A 17,678-nucleotide genomic window follows, 5' to 3' on the forward strand; every position below is an offset into this window, starting at 1 on the left:
AATTGGAATAAGTTATCCACTGGAACAAATTGGACAAGTTCATTACTATCAAACTATTCCATTCTTTTTTACTGGCATTGAGTAGACCACTGGATTTTGTGGTTTATAGCTGTGATATATGCAAGAAGTCTTTTGAAAACGCAGATGATTTTACTGAGACAGCTGAGAGAAGGCCATTTTTGTACCTAGTCCTACCTGAGATATCAAATAGGACATGATCCTAACAAATAATGCCATTTTATACAGTTGTATCAGTGTGGCAGTTCATTGTTATGTATGTTGAAGTGACCAAACCTTGGATTTGGCTGAATTTTGGAGAGTCCATCATCAGCCTTCTAAACTGCATCCCTCTAACAGATAATGAAACAGGTATTGAAGCACATTCTCTCCCCTAAAAGGATCATGTGTGCATTAGAAGACAATGTCCTCCCCCCCCAATTTAAATAGAATAAAATGTTTGTGCTTGTCAAGATTTGTGTTATTCTAATGGCTTATTACTTAAGCACCTGCTTTTTCTTCATATTACTGTTCTTCTGCCTTTATAAAGGTAAAGGTACTCCTGACCGTTAGGTCCAGTCGCGAACGACTCTGGTTGCGGCGCTTATCTCGCTTTACTGGTCGAGGGAGATGGCGTTTGCCTGCAGACAGCTTCCAGGTCATGTGGCCAGCATGACTAAGCTGCTTCTGGCAAACCAGAGCAGCGCACGGAAACACCGTTTACCTTCCCGCCGGAGCGGTACCTATTTATCTACTTGCACTTCGTGCTTTCGAACTGCTAGGTTGGCAGGAGCTGGGACTGAGCAACAGGAGCTCACCCCATCGCAGGGATTCGAACCGCCGACCTAGGCTCCGTGGTTTAGACCACCGCGCCACCCGCGTCCCATTTCTGCCTTTATATGCAGGCAGTTTAAGAGAGGGTACTCACTCCTGCCCTCCTGTTTGACATACTAACTCATGGAAGTCCTGTATCAGCCATTCAAATGTAATCCTAAATTTCTGAACAGAGCAAGACCCTATGCTAGCTACTTTACACTTGAGAGAAGCTAGTAGTTACACCAGAGGCATTCAGCTTATCTGAATGCTTTTCTGAAAAACCTCACAGTGGTTTTCATGCTCCTGCAAAGCTACTGACCCCCTGCCCAGGAATTTGATTAATGCAAGTCTAAGACTCAAAATTTTAATTCAAGTTCACCAGGTTCAGTTGCTGTGAAAAGGGCCCCTTTGCTGGATTTTGTCGTATCTTACAAGGAATTTCTTTCAGGTTTAGAGTATTTGGCACACATTAATTGTCAGGCTTGCTGCAGCTACTCCCTAAGTTGGAGCTCCATGTATTAATTCCCCCCCCAAACTTCACACTTAGGAAAGACTACATTAAGACACAGCAGTAAATGATCATTGTTGCTGGACTGTAATAACTTATTTAATGAAAACAAAGAATCCTCACATGATTTTGCTCATGGTGAACTTGGAAGAATTTAAATTTTGAATCTTGGACTTGCATTAATGTATAAATTAACAGGGAAACATCATGGAGTTGGAAAAGAACTGTCACATGAATGCAGCCACTATTTAGTTTCATGAGAAAAAGGCTTGTGTTAAACAAAAGAGTTAGGAGGGTCATGTCCTAATGGGGCTATGCACATTAAGATTGCATTTGGTGCAATGTAAAATAGAGAGATTACAAAATTGATAGTTCCATTTGTCAAGAGGAAGTAGTACGGTCAAAACATTTGCACAGAGGTGAAACAAATCAAACTGTCCTGGGTAGACAGCAAAATACTAAACCTCTGAAAGCAAACCATAATACAGTTAAAAGGAAACTGGAATTTTTAAGGAAATAATTGTTGACCCTTCAGGTTTATTCTCCAAATTCCAATATAACTTGAAAAAGGATCACTCTTTAAATGAGCATTCCTGTGGAATTATGCACATTTCCCATTTGGTAATGCATGGCATCTTCACAGTAGAGTCACATTCTTCATATCGTACGCTTCCTTTTTTCTAAATGACAATCTAAAAATTAAACAAAAGCACAGACAACATTACACATATTGCATACTTATGGTAAGAATAGCACCTGCCCTTATTTACCAAAGGTCTGCCTCGTGAAATCCAAATAAAAGCAACCTCAAAGCTGCATATTCTGATTTCTGTAAGGTGGCATTCCTTCCTAAGGTGGTATTCTTTCCCAACACCTTACAATGTGTCAGCGAGTTTTGCTATGCAACTTGTTAGAGCGATAAAACACAAATTTCATTTTAAACATATACACTTGCCTTCATCTGTCTCCTCATTGTTCACTTCCTGGGTTTCTTTCATGGATTGTTTTTGGCCGTACAATTTTTGCACAAGGTCTTCTAGGTTCTGCATTTCAGCCTGCAAACTTCTTTGAAGATCATGGTTGCCGTTTAAGAAATCCTTTACAATTTGTATTCTGTTTAAATCCTAAGAGGGGGAGGAATACCTTGTGAGTAAAAAATGTGAAATGAGAACAGGATGCTGGAGTAGATGGGCCTTTGTCAGGATCCTATTTTGTTCTTATTACCACCTCACCAAAAGCATCTCAGGCAAGTAAATGTTTGATACTGCCTAGAGAGCTTCATAGCAGAAGATGGATCTGAATTTCAGCTTATCACCGCCAACCCTATGCACACAAATTGCTACTACACCAACCCTGTTCTCTGGTCTGTCGGTTGCTTCTCTCTCTTTTCCAATGCTTCTTGCAAGACCTGCAATTCCTAATTTAAAAAGATTTCTATAAAGCAGTAGGCAAATGTTTCCATTTGGGCTTTTTTCTTTCTAAAAAAAGCCTTTTTACTATTTTACCTGCAGAACTTGCTACTTCATCTGAAGCCAGAAGTGTATAATCTTTAAAGCTGAAACCAGGAAGCTAATATGGAAAAATGCCACGAGTTACCCGACAGCAGAGCAATGAATGAAGTGAGCGATATTAGGCATATCAGTGAAGCACAGGAAAATGCAACATCGGACAAAAATTAATTGTGCCACAATTGTGGGCAGCAAGCCCTTTGCTGACTGTACTAAAGTGGCAGGTAAAGGGCAGGACAAGAAACCCATTCAGCTATAAGACTACATTCCATCCTATATTCATCACTATCAACCAACACAATACAAAGAAGGGAAAAGTGAACACTGCAATGTCTCTCGCAATACCAGAAGAGTTCATTAGTTCAGACACTGAGTGGTCTCTGGTTCTTGCCATTAAAAAATATATATATATCCAGTGAATATATGAATAACTTACTTGATTCCATTTATTTAATTACTATGCAAATGGATTTAAGCAGTTCACAAACTAAGAGGGGGATGAAATTTCCTTATATCAAGCATTTAATTCCCTAAACATTCTGTTGCATTTATTAATTATGTTTCCACAGACACACGCACACAAAATTCCCAAGGCAATACATGACAGAAACACTTCAAATACATATATTTTGAAGTGGGCTTCAAAAGCTTTTCAGTACCTGCCTCCCAAGCATGTTGCAGGTTTAACTATATTCTGCTGCTGCCTGCTCTTTTTTTCTGGCAGTAGGCTCCTCTGCCTTTATACCTCAGGGGGAGGGGGCAAGGTAATTCTGAAGTAACCAACTAATACCGTAGTTGTTGAGGGAGCATGAGGCCACTTCAACCAGCAAGATCATGGGGAGCAGGTTGTTCTCTCATGAATCATGCGTCTTAAGTAACTCTGTTGGCATTTGGAGGGAGTTACGTAATGTCAACTCTGTGATCAGTGCAAGATTCAAAGCCTTCACAGGCTCAGAAAGTACTTGTGACCTTTACCACAGGGCCTCAAAACCTAGTCGATGGGCACATACGTGCTATAACTATAATTTACATGTTGCTGCTTACATTCATTGAACACAAAATAAAGAGACACCAAATGTCAACTTTCAGGCCCCTACGTTCTTGCACAAGCTGGAATTGTTTGTGTTGGAAACAGATGCGTAATTCCTTTTGTCACTGAAATACTAGGGGAGGATGGTTTTTATGATCACCTACAACTAAACAGACACAAGGAACTATAAAATGGAAGCTCCGCCTGCTCTCCTCAATGAGTTTGCTAATCCCCCCCCCCCCCCGTCTTCCATAATCTGCATATGGAAGAGTTGCATCTGGGAGTAGAGGAAAGGCTGCTATTCTACACCTGGATGGCTCACCTCACTGTTTGTAAGTAGCTATAACAGGATGATCTAAATTAAAGCTTGTTATTTTATTGAAGAAACAATCTGCCTCTTTCATTTCTCCTCTACCTTTCTTTTTGATTCTTAATAAACTTCATAAAATTTGGCTGTTGACATCTTGGATACATTTCTGCCAGAGTCAAAAATGGTGCCTGGACCATTTTTGTGACAGGCTACATCAGGGGTCTGAGAGGGGGGGGGAAAGCAGGCTACCTTGGAAGAGCCTTGTAGGCTGGGTGCTTTTTCTGTCTGCCCTCCAAAATACCAGCCCTGGACCCCTCAGAAATCACTCCTGTCTAGGGGGCAGTTGGCAGCTTCCTTGGGAGCCTCTGTGTACAATTGGGCTACTCAGTGAAAGGACTTATCCCATTTCCGTTACAGGTGGCACAATGGGTCAGGGCATCTGGCTATCAACCAAAAGGTTGGTGGTTCAAGCCCACTCAGGGACAGCTGTGGGCAGGAGTCCTGCATTGCAGGGAGTAGGACTAGAGAACCCTCAGGGTCCCTTCCAGTACTATGATTCTAACGTAGATCTAAGGTGGCTGAGCAGGTGGCTTCTTTCTCGGAGCAGAGACACATCTGCTAAAACTGAAGGAAAGAAGCTTCACAGGAAAAAAAAGAGATCACTGTTCTAAATTTCAACATTGAGTAGTAATTTCTTTAGGACCTTTATAGCCCTCCTTTCCTCCATCAAAGCACTCAAGGCAGCTTATACAGGGATCCCTCATGGCATCTGGGCACTGACTTCACCCAAAACCACTTAATGTGAGGCAAGATTGTGTGTTACCAGTCCATGCCATAGGGGTAGATTTTAAGCACCCTGGCAAATGCATTCCAGTTGAATTTTACAGCGAAGCAATGTTTTCTATTAGGGTACAAATGCAACGGAGATGCTGGGAGCTCAACTGCCTGGAACAAGCTTTCCTTGGGCAAGCAATAAAGGTTTATTTCAATTCTGAGGTACCCTCTAAATGCACCCCTCTTATTACACAGATGGACCTATTAGCATCAAACTCTTAAGCATGAGTGCAATCCTGCTTTTATGTTTTCAAATTAGGTTACCTCTTCTGACATCATTCCTTGTTCTTCCACAAGAAGACTGATTTCATGGAGTCTCTCTTTTATCAGTTCTGCTTCTATTTCACTGATGTGGCTTTGATTCATTTCACCCTCCAATCCATCAAGCTGATCTCCCCCTGGTACATGTACAGCCCAATCAGATGACAGAAGCTATTGGGTTTTAGTAAAAACAAAATGAACATGAAAAGCTATGGGTTTATTGACAAAATAATGACACTTAAGGGCTTCAATGACCCAAAAAGCACAGGATGCTGTTTGAGAAATACAGATGGAACTAGTTACATATTTCTTTGAATCCAGTCAATGTTGTTTGTGACATTAGAGATGAGCAACAGTATTCAACAATACTGAGGTATGCCAAGCACAGTGGTACCTCGTTTTTTGAACATCTCTATTGACGAACGTTTTGGTTTTCAAACACCGTAAGCCTGGAAGTAAATGCTTCGGTTTTCAAACATGCCTCGGAAATCGAACATGCCACACGGCTTCTGCTGAGTGCAACATCCTGACATTTCTAACATTTCAGAACTCGAACCGTCTTCAGGAATGGATTACGTTCGAAACTGAGGTACCACTGTAGTTTGTGAAACTTACTGGCATTCTGTGGATTTAAAAACATTATTTGGAGGCTATACCTTCACTGCAAACGAACACATTTAAACAATTCCCAGTGGAATCTTATGCATGACTACTCAGAAGTAAGCCCTGTAGACTTCAATGGGACTTATTTCCAGATAGGTATGCATAGTAATAACTTCTTTAAAAGAATTTTTAAAATGGTGCTTTGGCTATTCTTTTGCAGCAATGTCCCTGCCGATTACTAATTTTATTTTTTAACTATCTCCTTTTACTTAAATTCTTTTCTAAAACAATTGAACTGTTTTGAAACTTTGGGAAGTTTCAGAAGCAGATTATGTGATACAGCATAAAAGTCGGCTGAACAAAAGATTTTTTTTTATTATTCCAGTAGTGGGCCTAAAATAGAATTTGTATCCTGGCTTTTGTGTTCTCCCACATAGGCTAACAACCAAAAGGTTGGTGGTTCAAGGCCACCCAGGGACAGCTGTGGGCAGGAGTCCTGCATTGCAGGGAGTAGGACTAGAGAACCCTCAGGGTCCCTTCCAGTACTATGATTCTATTTCTGTCCCAGAGGTAACGTAGATCTAAGGTGGCTGAGCAGGTGGCTTCTTTCTCGGAGCAGAGACACACCTGCTAAAACTGAAGGAAAGAAGCTTCACAGGAAAAAAAGAGATCACTGTTCTAAATTTCAACACTGAGAAGTAATTTCTTTTAACCAGTTATTCTTTTTTTTAAAAAAAATGCCACATAGCATAATGCCTGTTGCCTCCTTGCAAGGCTATCTACCTTGCAGAAGTTTTACATTTCCATCTATAACATGCAGATAAAATGCTGTACTTTTGTTTTGTTTCAAAAAATAAACTTTTGATATGGTAATCTCAAGAGTAAAACTAAATTGTATCAATGTGCCCCAAAACCTTGAATCAACAAATTATGAAACAGCCTCAGATATCCTTGATCAAGCACAAAAGCTTTGATTTAGAGCGCAAACCATCTGGATACAGACTGTTGCATTTCTATATTCAATACTGTGCCTAGCTAAAATAATAATAATGGTGAATAGCCTACAAGTCGAAAGAATGGCAACTCTTACCTTTTCTATCCTTGTACGAGCCGTCTGAGCCTCTGGAATGTGTTGAAATTCAGTTAGCAAGTTCTGAACATGATTCTCAAATTCTTTCAGCCAAGAAGAAGAGACTTTCATATCTGAAGAATGCATTAGTTCATTGCGGCACTTAATCACCTAGAGATAAAAACATGAAGCAAAACCAGTAGACTGAGAACTCAGTTAAGGGCAATGGTAAGCAAAGACCTCAGGTTACAGCCCTGCATTAGGGGTTGCTGACTGAGCGATCTGTTTTCACACCAGAGCCACATATTGTTGTTACTAGAATGGAAACGCCCCGTGTGGCGAACACCTCGCCAATGTTATGTTCCTTGACTGTCTCCTCCTCAAAGGCTGCTACATGATAACCAGCCTTAAGCACTTTATTATGTTGCATTTTATACTTATAGGAATGCACAATTTAAGCTCCACCTCACTATACGTTTAAAGCAGTCTCATAACACTTTAAACAGTTATGGCTTCCCTCAAATAATCTTAGGAACTGTAGTTTGTTAAGGGGCTGAGAACTGTTAAGAGGCCCCTACTCCCCTCACACAGAGTTTCCAGATTTCTTGGGAAGAGGGATTTATTGTTGTACAACTCTGGGAATTAAAACAAAATTTAAAAAAAAATTCCTTCCAGTAGCACCTTAGAGACCAACTAAGTTTGTCATTGGTATGAGCTTTCGTGTGCATGCACACTTCTTCAGATACACTGAAACAGAAGTCTGGGAATTGTAGCTCTGTAGCTCTGTGAGAGGTTTCTTGCCCAAATGGAAGAGGCAGTCACTGATGGCGCCCTGGTGAGGGTGTTTGTGGGATCCCTGCTAAGAAAAGATGTCAATATCAGTAGTTGGATTACCTCTCTGACTTTCTTCTGATCGATGTTACTGAAGTGATCGCAGAAGTTGAAAAGGTTTAAGAGTGCAGATGCATCACATTTGTCTGGACCACAAATGTCTGCTTTCCCACGAGGCATGTAAGCCTACACACCGAAAGAGAACGCATGCAGTTATGTCTGATTCAGAAGCTATTAGTAACACACTATTTCTAACTGATAGCTATATCAGAACTTGTGTTTATTTAATTGTAGCTTTGTCAAGCACTAAAACGGTGGTTTAATTAGCATCTTGCAGCTGTCCTTTTTCTCTTTACAATCCCATTGGATACACTCTCTGGACTCCTGCACAGTCATTCCATAATGTTCCACACCATACAGGAGGGCACAATTTAGAACAATTTAGAACTCAGCTACTGTTGGTCAGCCTTAGGCTGCCACTCCCTCTTGAATCCAAAACAAGTTCCACTTTCCATAATGAAGCACCAAACTTGTAGATGAGACTTTTAGGGTGAGATGTATTGCCTTGCAAAGCTCATCAACATGCTTTTCATCACACGTTGATTGTACTTACGTCTGTTTCACAGCATGTCTACATCTTGGAAGCCACAAAGAGGCACAGTTTCCCAGAGCACACATCTACACTGTGGGAAGCCACAGTGAAACAGATACATATATGATCACCACACAACAGATACATATATGATCACCACACATGGGCTTTCTGTCTTTCCTTTCATGGGCTTTCTGTCTTTCCTCGGGAGAATGGGAGGAAATGGAGACACTGTTTTCTCTAACAGGGCCCAGCAACTCTAATACGGACATAAAATTCAACAGGTTTGTTTGCCAACCACAGCCCACAGCTTCATGTGTTGAATATCTGCCTGCTGTGCAGTTGTCAAAATCACATAACTTCTGTTGAGGGAGAGATGCAACTTCTAAATGGTAAAATGCTACTATGAGTTTGTTTGTTTGTTCTTACTAACTGAATACAAACTTACAAATGCTGCTTTGGTGAATTCTCGGACTGTTCAAATCCAGAAATAAAGGAAAAAACAACTGAATAAACTCATAGAAGAGAAAAGGTGGCAGTAACAAAAGAGGGTAGCAATTGGTTGCCTAGAATTCAGAGCAGCAGGAGCTTCTTCTTGCTCCTGAAGCAGTTTCAAAAGTAGCCATATCATACACAGGGCCTTGTAGATATTTCTGGACAACTCCCATCACCCCTGACTACTCGCCATGCTGACTGCAGCCATGGGAACTTATAGTTCAACAATACCTGAAGTGCCACAGCTTCCCTATCCCTGATTTATGGTATATCCTACCCTGATGCATGCTGCAAAAGCTGGAGCAGAATATCCATTTTACATAACAGAACTTCCAGGCATTACCTTTGCCAACTCCCATGCATTAGACGGCCAGAGCCAAGGCCTGCAGTTTCCCCAGTGGACCTCCCCATTCTTGTGCGTGTGATGATTCAGAATCTCTTTTTTCCATTCTTTACACAAGGAGCACGCAGGCTGGAACTACAAATCAAAAGAAACACTAATAAAAGTACTATAATGTAAATCATTGATTTCAATTTTTTTATCCGAGGGGATGGGACTCAATTTGGATTGTCCAAGAAATCAAACACTGTCCAGTCCCCAAAGTCAACAAATCCCAATTTGGTAAATAAAAAGGGATGAAAAGGAGTTAGAGATGAGACTGCTTACTGTTGGCAGGAAAGAGGCAGAGATGTTGAGGTTACAGTATATGGGTTTACATAGTCGTAGTGTCTCTCTAGCGGGCTTCCAGTTCCTAAGACACTTTGAGAGATTCCTGCATGTGCATGCTAAGAAAAGCTGGAAATACTCTGGAATTAATTGGGGAGGGAATGCAAATAGAAAGTTAAATACTCTCTTTTGTTGCGGTGCTTTGAAATGATTGTGAGCTTTATCAAAATGCAAAAGCTGCACACAAAAATGCCACCGCCAGAATTCAGAGCGCTCTTTGCAAGCAGGACTCCTGTGTTTTTAAATGCCACATGTCAAGCAGAAATTTAACATGTGGAGATGGGTTGGGTAGAATGGCATCACCGGCTATACTTCTTAAAGGAAATCAGAGCGTAACTTAAGATTCCATTCTGTTGCAAATATAATGTCCTCTCCTTCAAAACAAGTAGAAAGCAAGTTATTTTAATATGGTGGAATAAGTATACTATTATTTGCCATGTTATGAACTGTCTTGTAAGGGAAAATACCCTGAAAGGAAGTTTAAATCTATTTAAAAAATAAAATTAAAATACATCGGGCTAAAAATATTGGGGGAAGGTGTGTGTGCTGGCTCCTGTGTCTTTAAAGGCTGTGAGGCATGCAGAAATTTAATGGGTTCTGCTTCCCTTTATGAGATGAAGCCCAGCATTATAATGCCAAAGTACCCGTATGTAGAGTGTCAGAACAGATAACATGTACCACAGTGTTCTTAAGGTTTCCCTTTCAATTTCTGGCCAAAAACATGTATCTTCCCCCCACCCTTCTTTCTTCTTACCATTATCTCTCTTTTCTGTCTCTCTGGCAAATCACATACAGTGGAACCTCGGTTTATGAACACCTCGGTTTACAAACTTTCGGTTTACGAACGCCACGGACCCACCTGGAACGGATTAATTCACTTTCCATTACTTTCAGTGGGAAAGTTCGCTTCAGTTTATGAACGCTTCAGTTTATGAACAGACTTCCGGAACCAATTACACCCATGCTTCAGGTTAAGTACGCTTCAGGTTGAGTACTCCGCGGACCCGTCTGGAACGGATTAATCCACTTTCCATTACTTTCAATGGGAAAGTTCGCTTCAGGTTAAGTAGGCTTCAGGTTAAGTACAGACTTCCAGAACCAATTGTGGTTGTAAACCGAGGTACCACTGTAGTTCCTGCAATTTCAACCCATGTCAGAAAAATCCCCAAAATTCAAAAAGGGGGAGCCTTCCCCATTATGGAGATTCTGTATCGGTAAAAGTTGTGCAGATTGAATTCTTTCAGTCATGTTAAGTCAAGCAGCAAAGCAAAAAGCCACAAACTTCCACCTATCCAGAGCATTTCTGATGCTTTCTTTATAATTCAAATACGAATGGTGCCATTTTGGCATCACTGAGTAATTTTACACAAATTATCAAACAAACTGCCATCATGATGCATTGCATAAGATTATACAGTCCAGTTTTGGAACTTCGGTTATTTAACTGTGAAGTGCTGCCTGCCCATTTTTTAAATATAATTTTTGTGCTATAACATTTTGTGAAATAATAATTTGAGTGGTGACATCCTGGCACCCTTGAGCAATTTGAAATCATTGAGATGGCTGCCAAATTAGTTTGGCAGCTTTGCAAAAGAATTGGAAAATGCCGCCCACCAGGTATATTTTGAGATCTGGACGACTTGTGTCTCTCTTAGTGGAAGACCCACCTCCAAAATTCTCTTCCCACTCAAGTCTCAAAGATATAGGAAAACAAGCACTCCACACATGTCATTTACAGGATAAGAGCAGTGAAAGTATGTAGGAATCAACATAAAAAATAAATAAAACAGGCAGGATTAGAGACTCCCTTTTGTTGCAGTGCTTTAAAATAATCATTTGCTGGTGACAAGCATAATCATTTCCAGAAATATTTCAAAGCAGTGAGTCATGCTGTCTTCAATTACATCTTTATAAAGCGTCAGTTGGGCTTCATTCTTGGCAGGACTCCATGCCTTTGGCTTCTATGCAATTTTCTTTGCAACCTTCATAATGGTACCTGGTCATTATCTTAATCTGGTGCTAAGTAAAGCACACCAGCAGCAGTTTTTCAAAACATGAAATTAACTATCCACAGAAGTTAAAGTAAGAAGTTCTGATTCAAATAATTCTGTGCAAGTACCCTGAGAGGGCAGGGTCTCTTCATTAGGATGTTTTGAAAATCCTGGCCTATTTCCATTAGTGAATCTGTTTCTCCTTGAAGCCTTGATTGCAGAACAAAGTTCACGGCTATGTATGCGATCAGTGCAATATGTTGTATTAGCTGCTGCACACTGACCTCTCTAGTCCTTCTCACTTATCTTGCCTGAAAGCAGCATCATTTTAAGCCTTCAAAACCCTTGTAAGGATTTCATTTGGGGTCTGTGATTAGCAGTTCTACACATAATATTCCACTATCAGCTATGATGCTTAGGATCGCGACTGAAGGTGTACATTTTGCCCGCAGATATATGGTGCGCCAAAAGCTAAAACCTGGATGTCTAGTTTGATGTGGAATTCAGTTTGATGTACCATTCCAAAGCTTGACTGCCATCATGCTACTAATGGCATCAAATACACATTTTGAACCCCAAATGAGAAAATCCAATGAGAGATTATGTAATCTGAAACAGAAAAGCAACCCTCTGCCCACCTCCCCTCTGCTGCAAAGCAAAAGTGAAATTGGCATCATGAAACAACTGTGCATTTTTATTAATGATTGTAGGTGCATCATAGTGGCACTCTAAAAATAAAATTGCTCAGCATCCTTCATGTTTGTTGCTAGCATACCTAATGTTTTAAAAAAATCTAAGAATAAATGCCATTTTTTGGGATTTCTTCCTTCATGTCAAAACTAATTTCACAACCATATTAAAATTTCTCAAGAATGCCAGGAGCCATCACTGTAACTATTGCTTCACTGTACTGTATAGTAGGCGGGCGGCGCTGTGGTCTGACTCTAAACCACAGAGCCTAGGCTTGCCGATCAGAAGGTCAGCGGTTCGAATCCCCGCAACCGGATGAGCTCCCGTTGCCAACCTAGCAGTTCGAAAGCACGAAGGCAGGAAGGTAAACACGGTTTCTGTGTGCTGCTCTGGCTCGCCAGAAGCAGCTTTGTCATGCTGGCCACATGACTCGGAAGCTGTCTGCGGACAAACGCCGGCTCCCTCGGCCAATAAAGTGAGATGACCGCCGCAACCCCAGAGTTGTCTGCGACTGGACCTAATGGTCAGGCGTCCCTTTACCTTTACTGTATACGGTAGTACAGCAGAAAATGTTTCAGTATTTCACAATGAAATAACGGAAGTTCTGCAACCACATTAAAATAAGCGAGAGAACTGGTCGTGTTGCGCTGCCCCTGAGCTTATATATACCGGTAAACAAATGAAATTATAATACATTAAAAGGATAGGAAAACGCGCAGCATGCTGTACTTTATTATAAAGCAGGGAATCTCTCGCCTAGCAGAAGGGGGCGCTGTTCGAAAGTAACAGTTTTGCAGAAAGCGCTCTGGATCCGAGACAAGCCGGAGTTCTTTGTTCTGGCCGAAACTTGCCATGAGCGCGGCGCGTATCTTTCCGCGCGAGAGAAGAGGGATGCGCAACCCCTTCAGCTGTTTTCCTGTTCAAAATCGCTCCCTCCTCTTTGATTGAGCAAAAGTAGTTCCCCCGGGCCACCCACCCTCCAGATATCAGGATGCAAAAACCCTCGGGGGTATTGAAGCGACCTCAGGGGCGCGCCACGTGCACTTCGGAAAGGGTCGGGTGAATGATGCGCGCATGTTTGCTCATCGAGCGCGCTTTTGGCGGGAGAGGGGCGACCAGGCAAACCGGGGCAGGACCCTCCTCCGACCTCCGCTTCCCAAGGCGGAGCCTCACCTGCTTGCCTCGAGGGGTGCAGCGCCTGCTGCAGCGGAGGCCCGACGGGCTGAGGCGCGCGGAGGAGCGCGCGACGAGCTGGCGGTGGAAGGCCTGCACTTGCTCCCCGGCAAAGCGCTGCAGGGCGGCCCGCAAGAGCAGCAGGCTGTGCCCGGCCTTCACCCAGTTCTTGTACTCGGCGCAGTTGAGGCGAGAGGCCAGTTCCGCCAGCGCCATGGCATGCCCGACTCTGCCGCCTTGCGCGCCAGCCTCCAGGGGGCCGGGCTAGAGGCGGCGGAGCGCAGGGAGGCTCATCCCGGGGTCATCCTGTCAGCTCTAGGTTCACGCTTGCAGACACTTTCCTAAGCAACCGTGCAAGAGGTAGGTATCGATTTCATTTAATCCACACTTTGACTATTTAAAACTGGGGAAAATATTGACCCCTCCCTGCCCTAGGGCACTCAGATTTTTCTCAGCAATGTTAGCTTCATAAATAATAGTGTACACTTACGTTAATTTCCAGATGGTAGCCTTTTTAGTCCATTGTTAGATAGATAGATAGATAGATAGATAGATAGATAGATAGATAGATAGATTAGATAGATATAGAGGGTCACCTTAAAGGCTAGGAAATTTATTATGGCATAAGATTTTGTGGAGTACAGTCTACGCCACCAGTTGTGTGAAATTTGAGAGAAATCTAAAAGGCGAGGTCAGTGGGAAATGAAATGCAGAAAAGTAAACAGTGATATTACTGTTTTTTTAGTAGTAATTTGACCTAAAACAGTTCTTGATTCCTCAGAAAAGTCCATGGCACCCTATAGATATATTTTCAATATATGATCTATATTCTCAGGATATGTTCTTAGGTATTTGTCAGACCATTTGCCAGCAGTATTCAGTTACATACCAGAAACCACCAACTTCTTGAGGAGGCTTCTATTGGCAATAGAAAAAAAAGACAAACCCAAAAGGGCAGCAAGATAAAATAAGTTTATAAAATATTCCTGGTTTGGATAAATGTAATGGAAGAACTATAACCCATGAGTTACCCACAAAATTGACTGGCCAGCCGCATAAAAGGAAGTACTAATTAACTCATGGAATTCACTGCCACAAGATGTGGTGATGGGCATTATGTTAAAGAAATCAGAGCTAACCTGTATTTTGCCTATTAATGGCTATAATGTAACTTCCAAATACAGTTATTACTGATATTAAACAATGGTCGATTTTCTTTAGTTTCCATATACACGCTTTATAAAAGTTGTCGTGTTTCCTTAAATGTTCTAGTGTTTTATTTGTGTCCTCAATTATCAATATTCTACTGATATGGAAGCTGTCAAATGGTCCCCACTTACTAGCAGCACAACATGGGAATCTTTAATATGCATTAACTTACCACTTGGGATTGTCATGTGGATTTGCCATGCCAGCACCAGATGCCTCTGTGGCTGCTGGTGGTGAACAGGGGAATACTATGTAATGTTGCCATTCCATGTGGCAAGCTACTCTACAAGGTACAGTTGCCAGGTGGGAGATTTCCCCCAGAGGCTGTTTTAAGCGGCTTCCATGCAACACTTTTAATTTGAAGAATAGTCAGAATTCAGAGAACAACCTTAGCTACTGCTTTTGTTGGGTACTCCCTTTGTTGGGGCTTTTCCCTTTTCCCTTTCCATATGCATGAAAGTAAGTCCCTCCATTAAAAACTGCTTCTGCTACATCCCGGAGTTTCGAAGTCAATTGCTGTGCAGCACAGAATGCCGCCCTCGCTCTTTTATTAGTAGTCAAAAGGCCTACTGAACTAGTTTCAGGGTGCTTCAGGAACTTGCCTTAAATCAGGTATGAAGATCTGCAAAATCATACCACTTACTGCTTGTTCAATCCAAGTTTTAGAGATATTAAACTACTGTACTTGAGAAGGAACTGGCAATTTCCTACTTCTAAATTTGGTGCACCGAGTACATTGAGCTTCTAAGGCAGCGACGGACTACCCAGAAACAGCCCCATAAGCAAGCAAGCTGGCATTATTTTTTTCACATAAAAAAATTAAACATTTTTAATGCAAATACACAAACATTTTTTTTAAATCTAGTTTATTAAATATTGCTTTTGGGGGGACATGTTTACAACAAGCCCAGATTTAAATGTAAGGATTCAAAGCAGTCATATTAAAATACAGTTTCAATATAAAGTTTGTCACAGTTTTACAGTATTCAAAAAATGACAGACCTGCCTTTAAAAAAAGACTATTACACCAAGACATAAGAAAAAACATTTAAATAAACAAATTTTGGCATTTTCATAATCTTTGTAGTATAAAACAGAATATTAACTCTATTTACTGGCAAGCGGATACATAAATCTGTTACGACTTTGAAATGTCTCCTTAAAACGTCATACAGAGTGCTGTACAAAAAGTCTGATGAAAGTGCATCCCTGAAAGTGGGCCAATCCATTGTATTAGCTCTTTTTAAAATGTGACACGCGAAAATGTCTCTTCCATTTTATATAACTGAAGGCTTATTTCAGAGAAATGTTTTTGCCTCTTCATCTCATTTTTACCCTTTGCTTAAAAATAGCCTATGGACGCCCACCAGGGGGCAGTGTAAGGTTAGCCATTAAATCACGAACCGCTGCAAAGATTGTACATTCACCTAGAACAAGGGAAAGAAACACAAGTTAGCTGGAGAAAAAACAAGTCGGGTTATGGCAAGTGATAAACTTAATCAAATGCATTTCAATTTGTGTCACAAGGCACGCCCCAACTCAAACTTTTGTAAATAGGTAATTACAACCAGGTGCAACAGTAATCAAATAGCTTGAATGCTAAGCAAGTTTGCTTTATTCTAACCTATTGGAAATTGTGTAGCCAGCTTGGGTGGAAAATACAAATCAAGATGTTGATAAGGTGCAGTTTGCCCACTCAACCACAACTGGACCATTAGGAGTCTCCATGCAGCAAAAAAAAAAAAAAAAAAAACAACAACCAAGAGTGGTGAATGTTGGTCTTGGGCCAAGGAGACCTGGATTCAAAACCCTGCCCCATATGGCATTGGGTGAGTGCCTATTTCTCAGCCCAGCAGAGTTCATACAACACCCCCCAACATGTGCTACCCTTAGCTCCTTGAAGGAAAGGAGGGATGCAAAGCTGACTGATAACCAAACTTCCTTGTCAATAAAGACTCAGAGACAAAAATAAGCGTCCAGTTCAAAAGTAACAGCTCAGCCAGTATCTCCTGATAGGCATAAACAATCACAGCAAGCTAAGCTATACTGCTGGTGTTGGAGCTGGTTTGTTGGTGCTGCTGTGGACACTTCTAAGGATTAGGAATCTTGATGAGGATTTGATTTTATAGGAATGCTCTAATAGACAATAGCTTACTTACATGTACATTGTGCTTCCACTTACAATTTCAGAATGACAAAGCAGTGAAAAGTAGCCATGAAGTCTTTCTTCTCTAAACTTCAGTTTCGATGGCATACATTTTATTATTTTTATGCCTTTATATTTTAGAGTAATGGAACAAAACTGCAATTGCCAATTCCATTAACTCCCCTCCCTCCCTTTCATTAAAGCCCCATGGCCCTGTGTAGTAAAGCCTGATGACAAAATGCCTCACTGGTAAAGATGACGCTTGTTTAGTTATGTATAGAAGCTATACCTGCATTTCCCTCCCACAATCGTCAGTGCCAAGGCAGCTGAAAGTTGCTCTTTGGAGCATGCATGAATTATGGGTGTGGCATGCACGGTATTCCAACTGCTAGTGACACGCAGCATGGATGTTGAATAACTCACCTTGAACCTTACTGCCCAGGTAGAAACACAAGGCTAACCCCTCCCAACATCGCAGTTACCTCAGTGACGATCAGGGGTTCAGGATGGAGTGTTGCCAAAAGTAAAGGCAAGCATTTGAAGAGGCAGACACACATACCACATCAATCCTATAAGCTGCTTCAGTGTAGTCAAATGGTATGCGTATCCACACAGTGCAGTCTCAGAATCAGTGTTCATGCCTATGCTATAACACTACACTAAGAATATGCTGGCACTTTTTTAAAGAAAAACAACCCTAAACTAATATAATAATTTTTTATTGTTAAACCAAGAATCAGAAAGCAAGAAAGATATCCTTTGAGGGGAGAAAATCTTCCATTAAAGAAGTTAGTGTCTTGGGTAAAAATATCATACCCAAGAATTAAACTGTTAAAAAAATCACTTTTCAAAAGTTTCTAACACTTTTATTAAAGGAAAAGTGAAACT

At 41.2% G+C, this 17,678-nt stretch overlaps 2 protein-coding genes across 3 annotated transcripts in view; both read right to left on the minus strand.

Moving 5' to 3' along the window:
• Positions 1-1,826: 1,826 nt before the first annotated feature.
• C4HXorf38 (chromosome 4 CXorf38 homolog) lies at positions 1,827-13,840 on the minus strand. The gene is made up of 7 exons (XM_060273541.2): positions 13,436-13,840; positions 9,198-9,332; positions 7,831-7,953; positions 6,958-7,107; positions 5,268-5,435; positions 2,277-2,445; positions 1,827-2,013 (listed from the first exon to the last, which is right to left on the minus strand). Exons 1-7 carry the CDS (start codon positions 13,649-13,651, stop codon positions 1,979-1,981), a joined length of 996 nt encoding a protein of 331 aa, XP_060129524.2. The 5' UTR covers positions 13,652-13,840; the 3' UTR covers positions 1,827-1,978.
• Positions 13,841-15,493: 1,653 nt separating this feature from the next.
• Positions 15,494-17,678, minus strand: part of MED14 (mediator complex subunit 14) — a 38,395-nt gene continuing 36,210 nt past the window's right edge. For both annotated transcript variants that reach the window (XM_035114408.3, XM_035114407.3), the window contains exon 31: positions 15,494-16,071. In XM_035114408.3, coding sequence (XP_034970299.1) covers positions 15,998-16,071 — 74 coding nt within the window. In that variant the 3' untranslated portion in view covers positions 15,494-15,997. The remainder of the gene's footprint in view (positions 16,072-17,678) is intronic.

This window comes from Zootoca vivipara, chromosome 4 (genome assembly GCF_965207765.1).
Source record: "Zootoca vivipara chromosome 4, rZooViv2.hap1.1, whole genome shotgun sequence".
Classification (NCBI taxonomy): domain Eukaryota; kingdom Metazoa; phylum Chordata; class Lepidosauria; order Squamata; family Lacertidae; genus Zootoca; species Zootoca vivipara.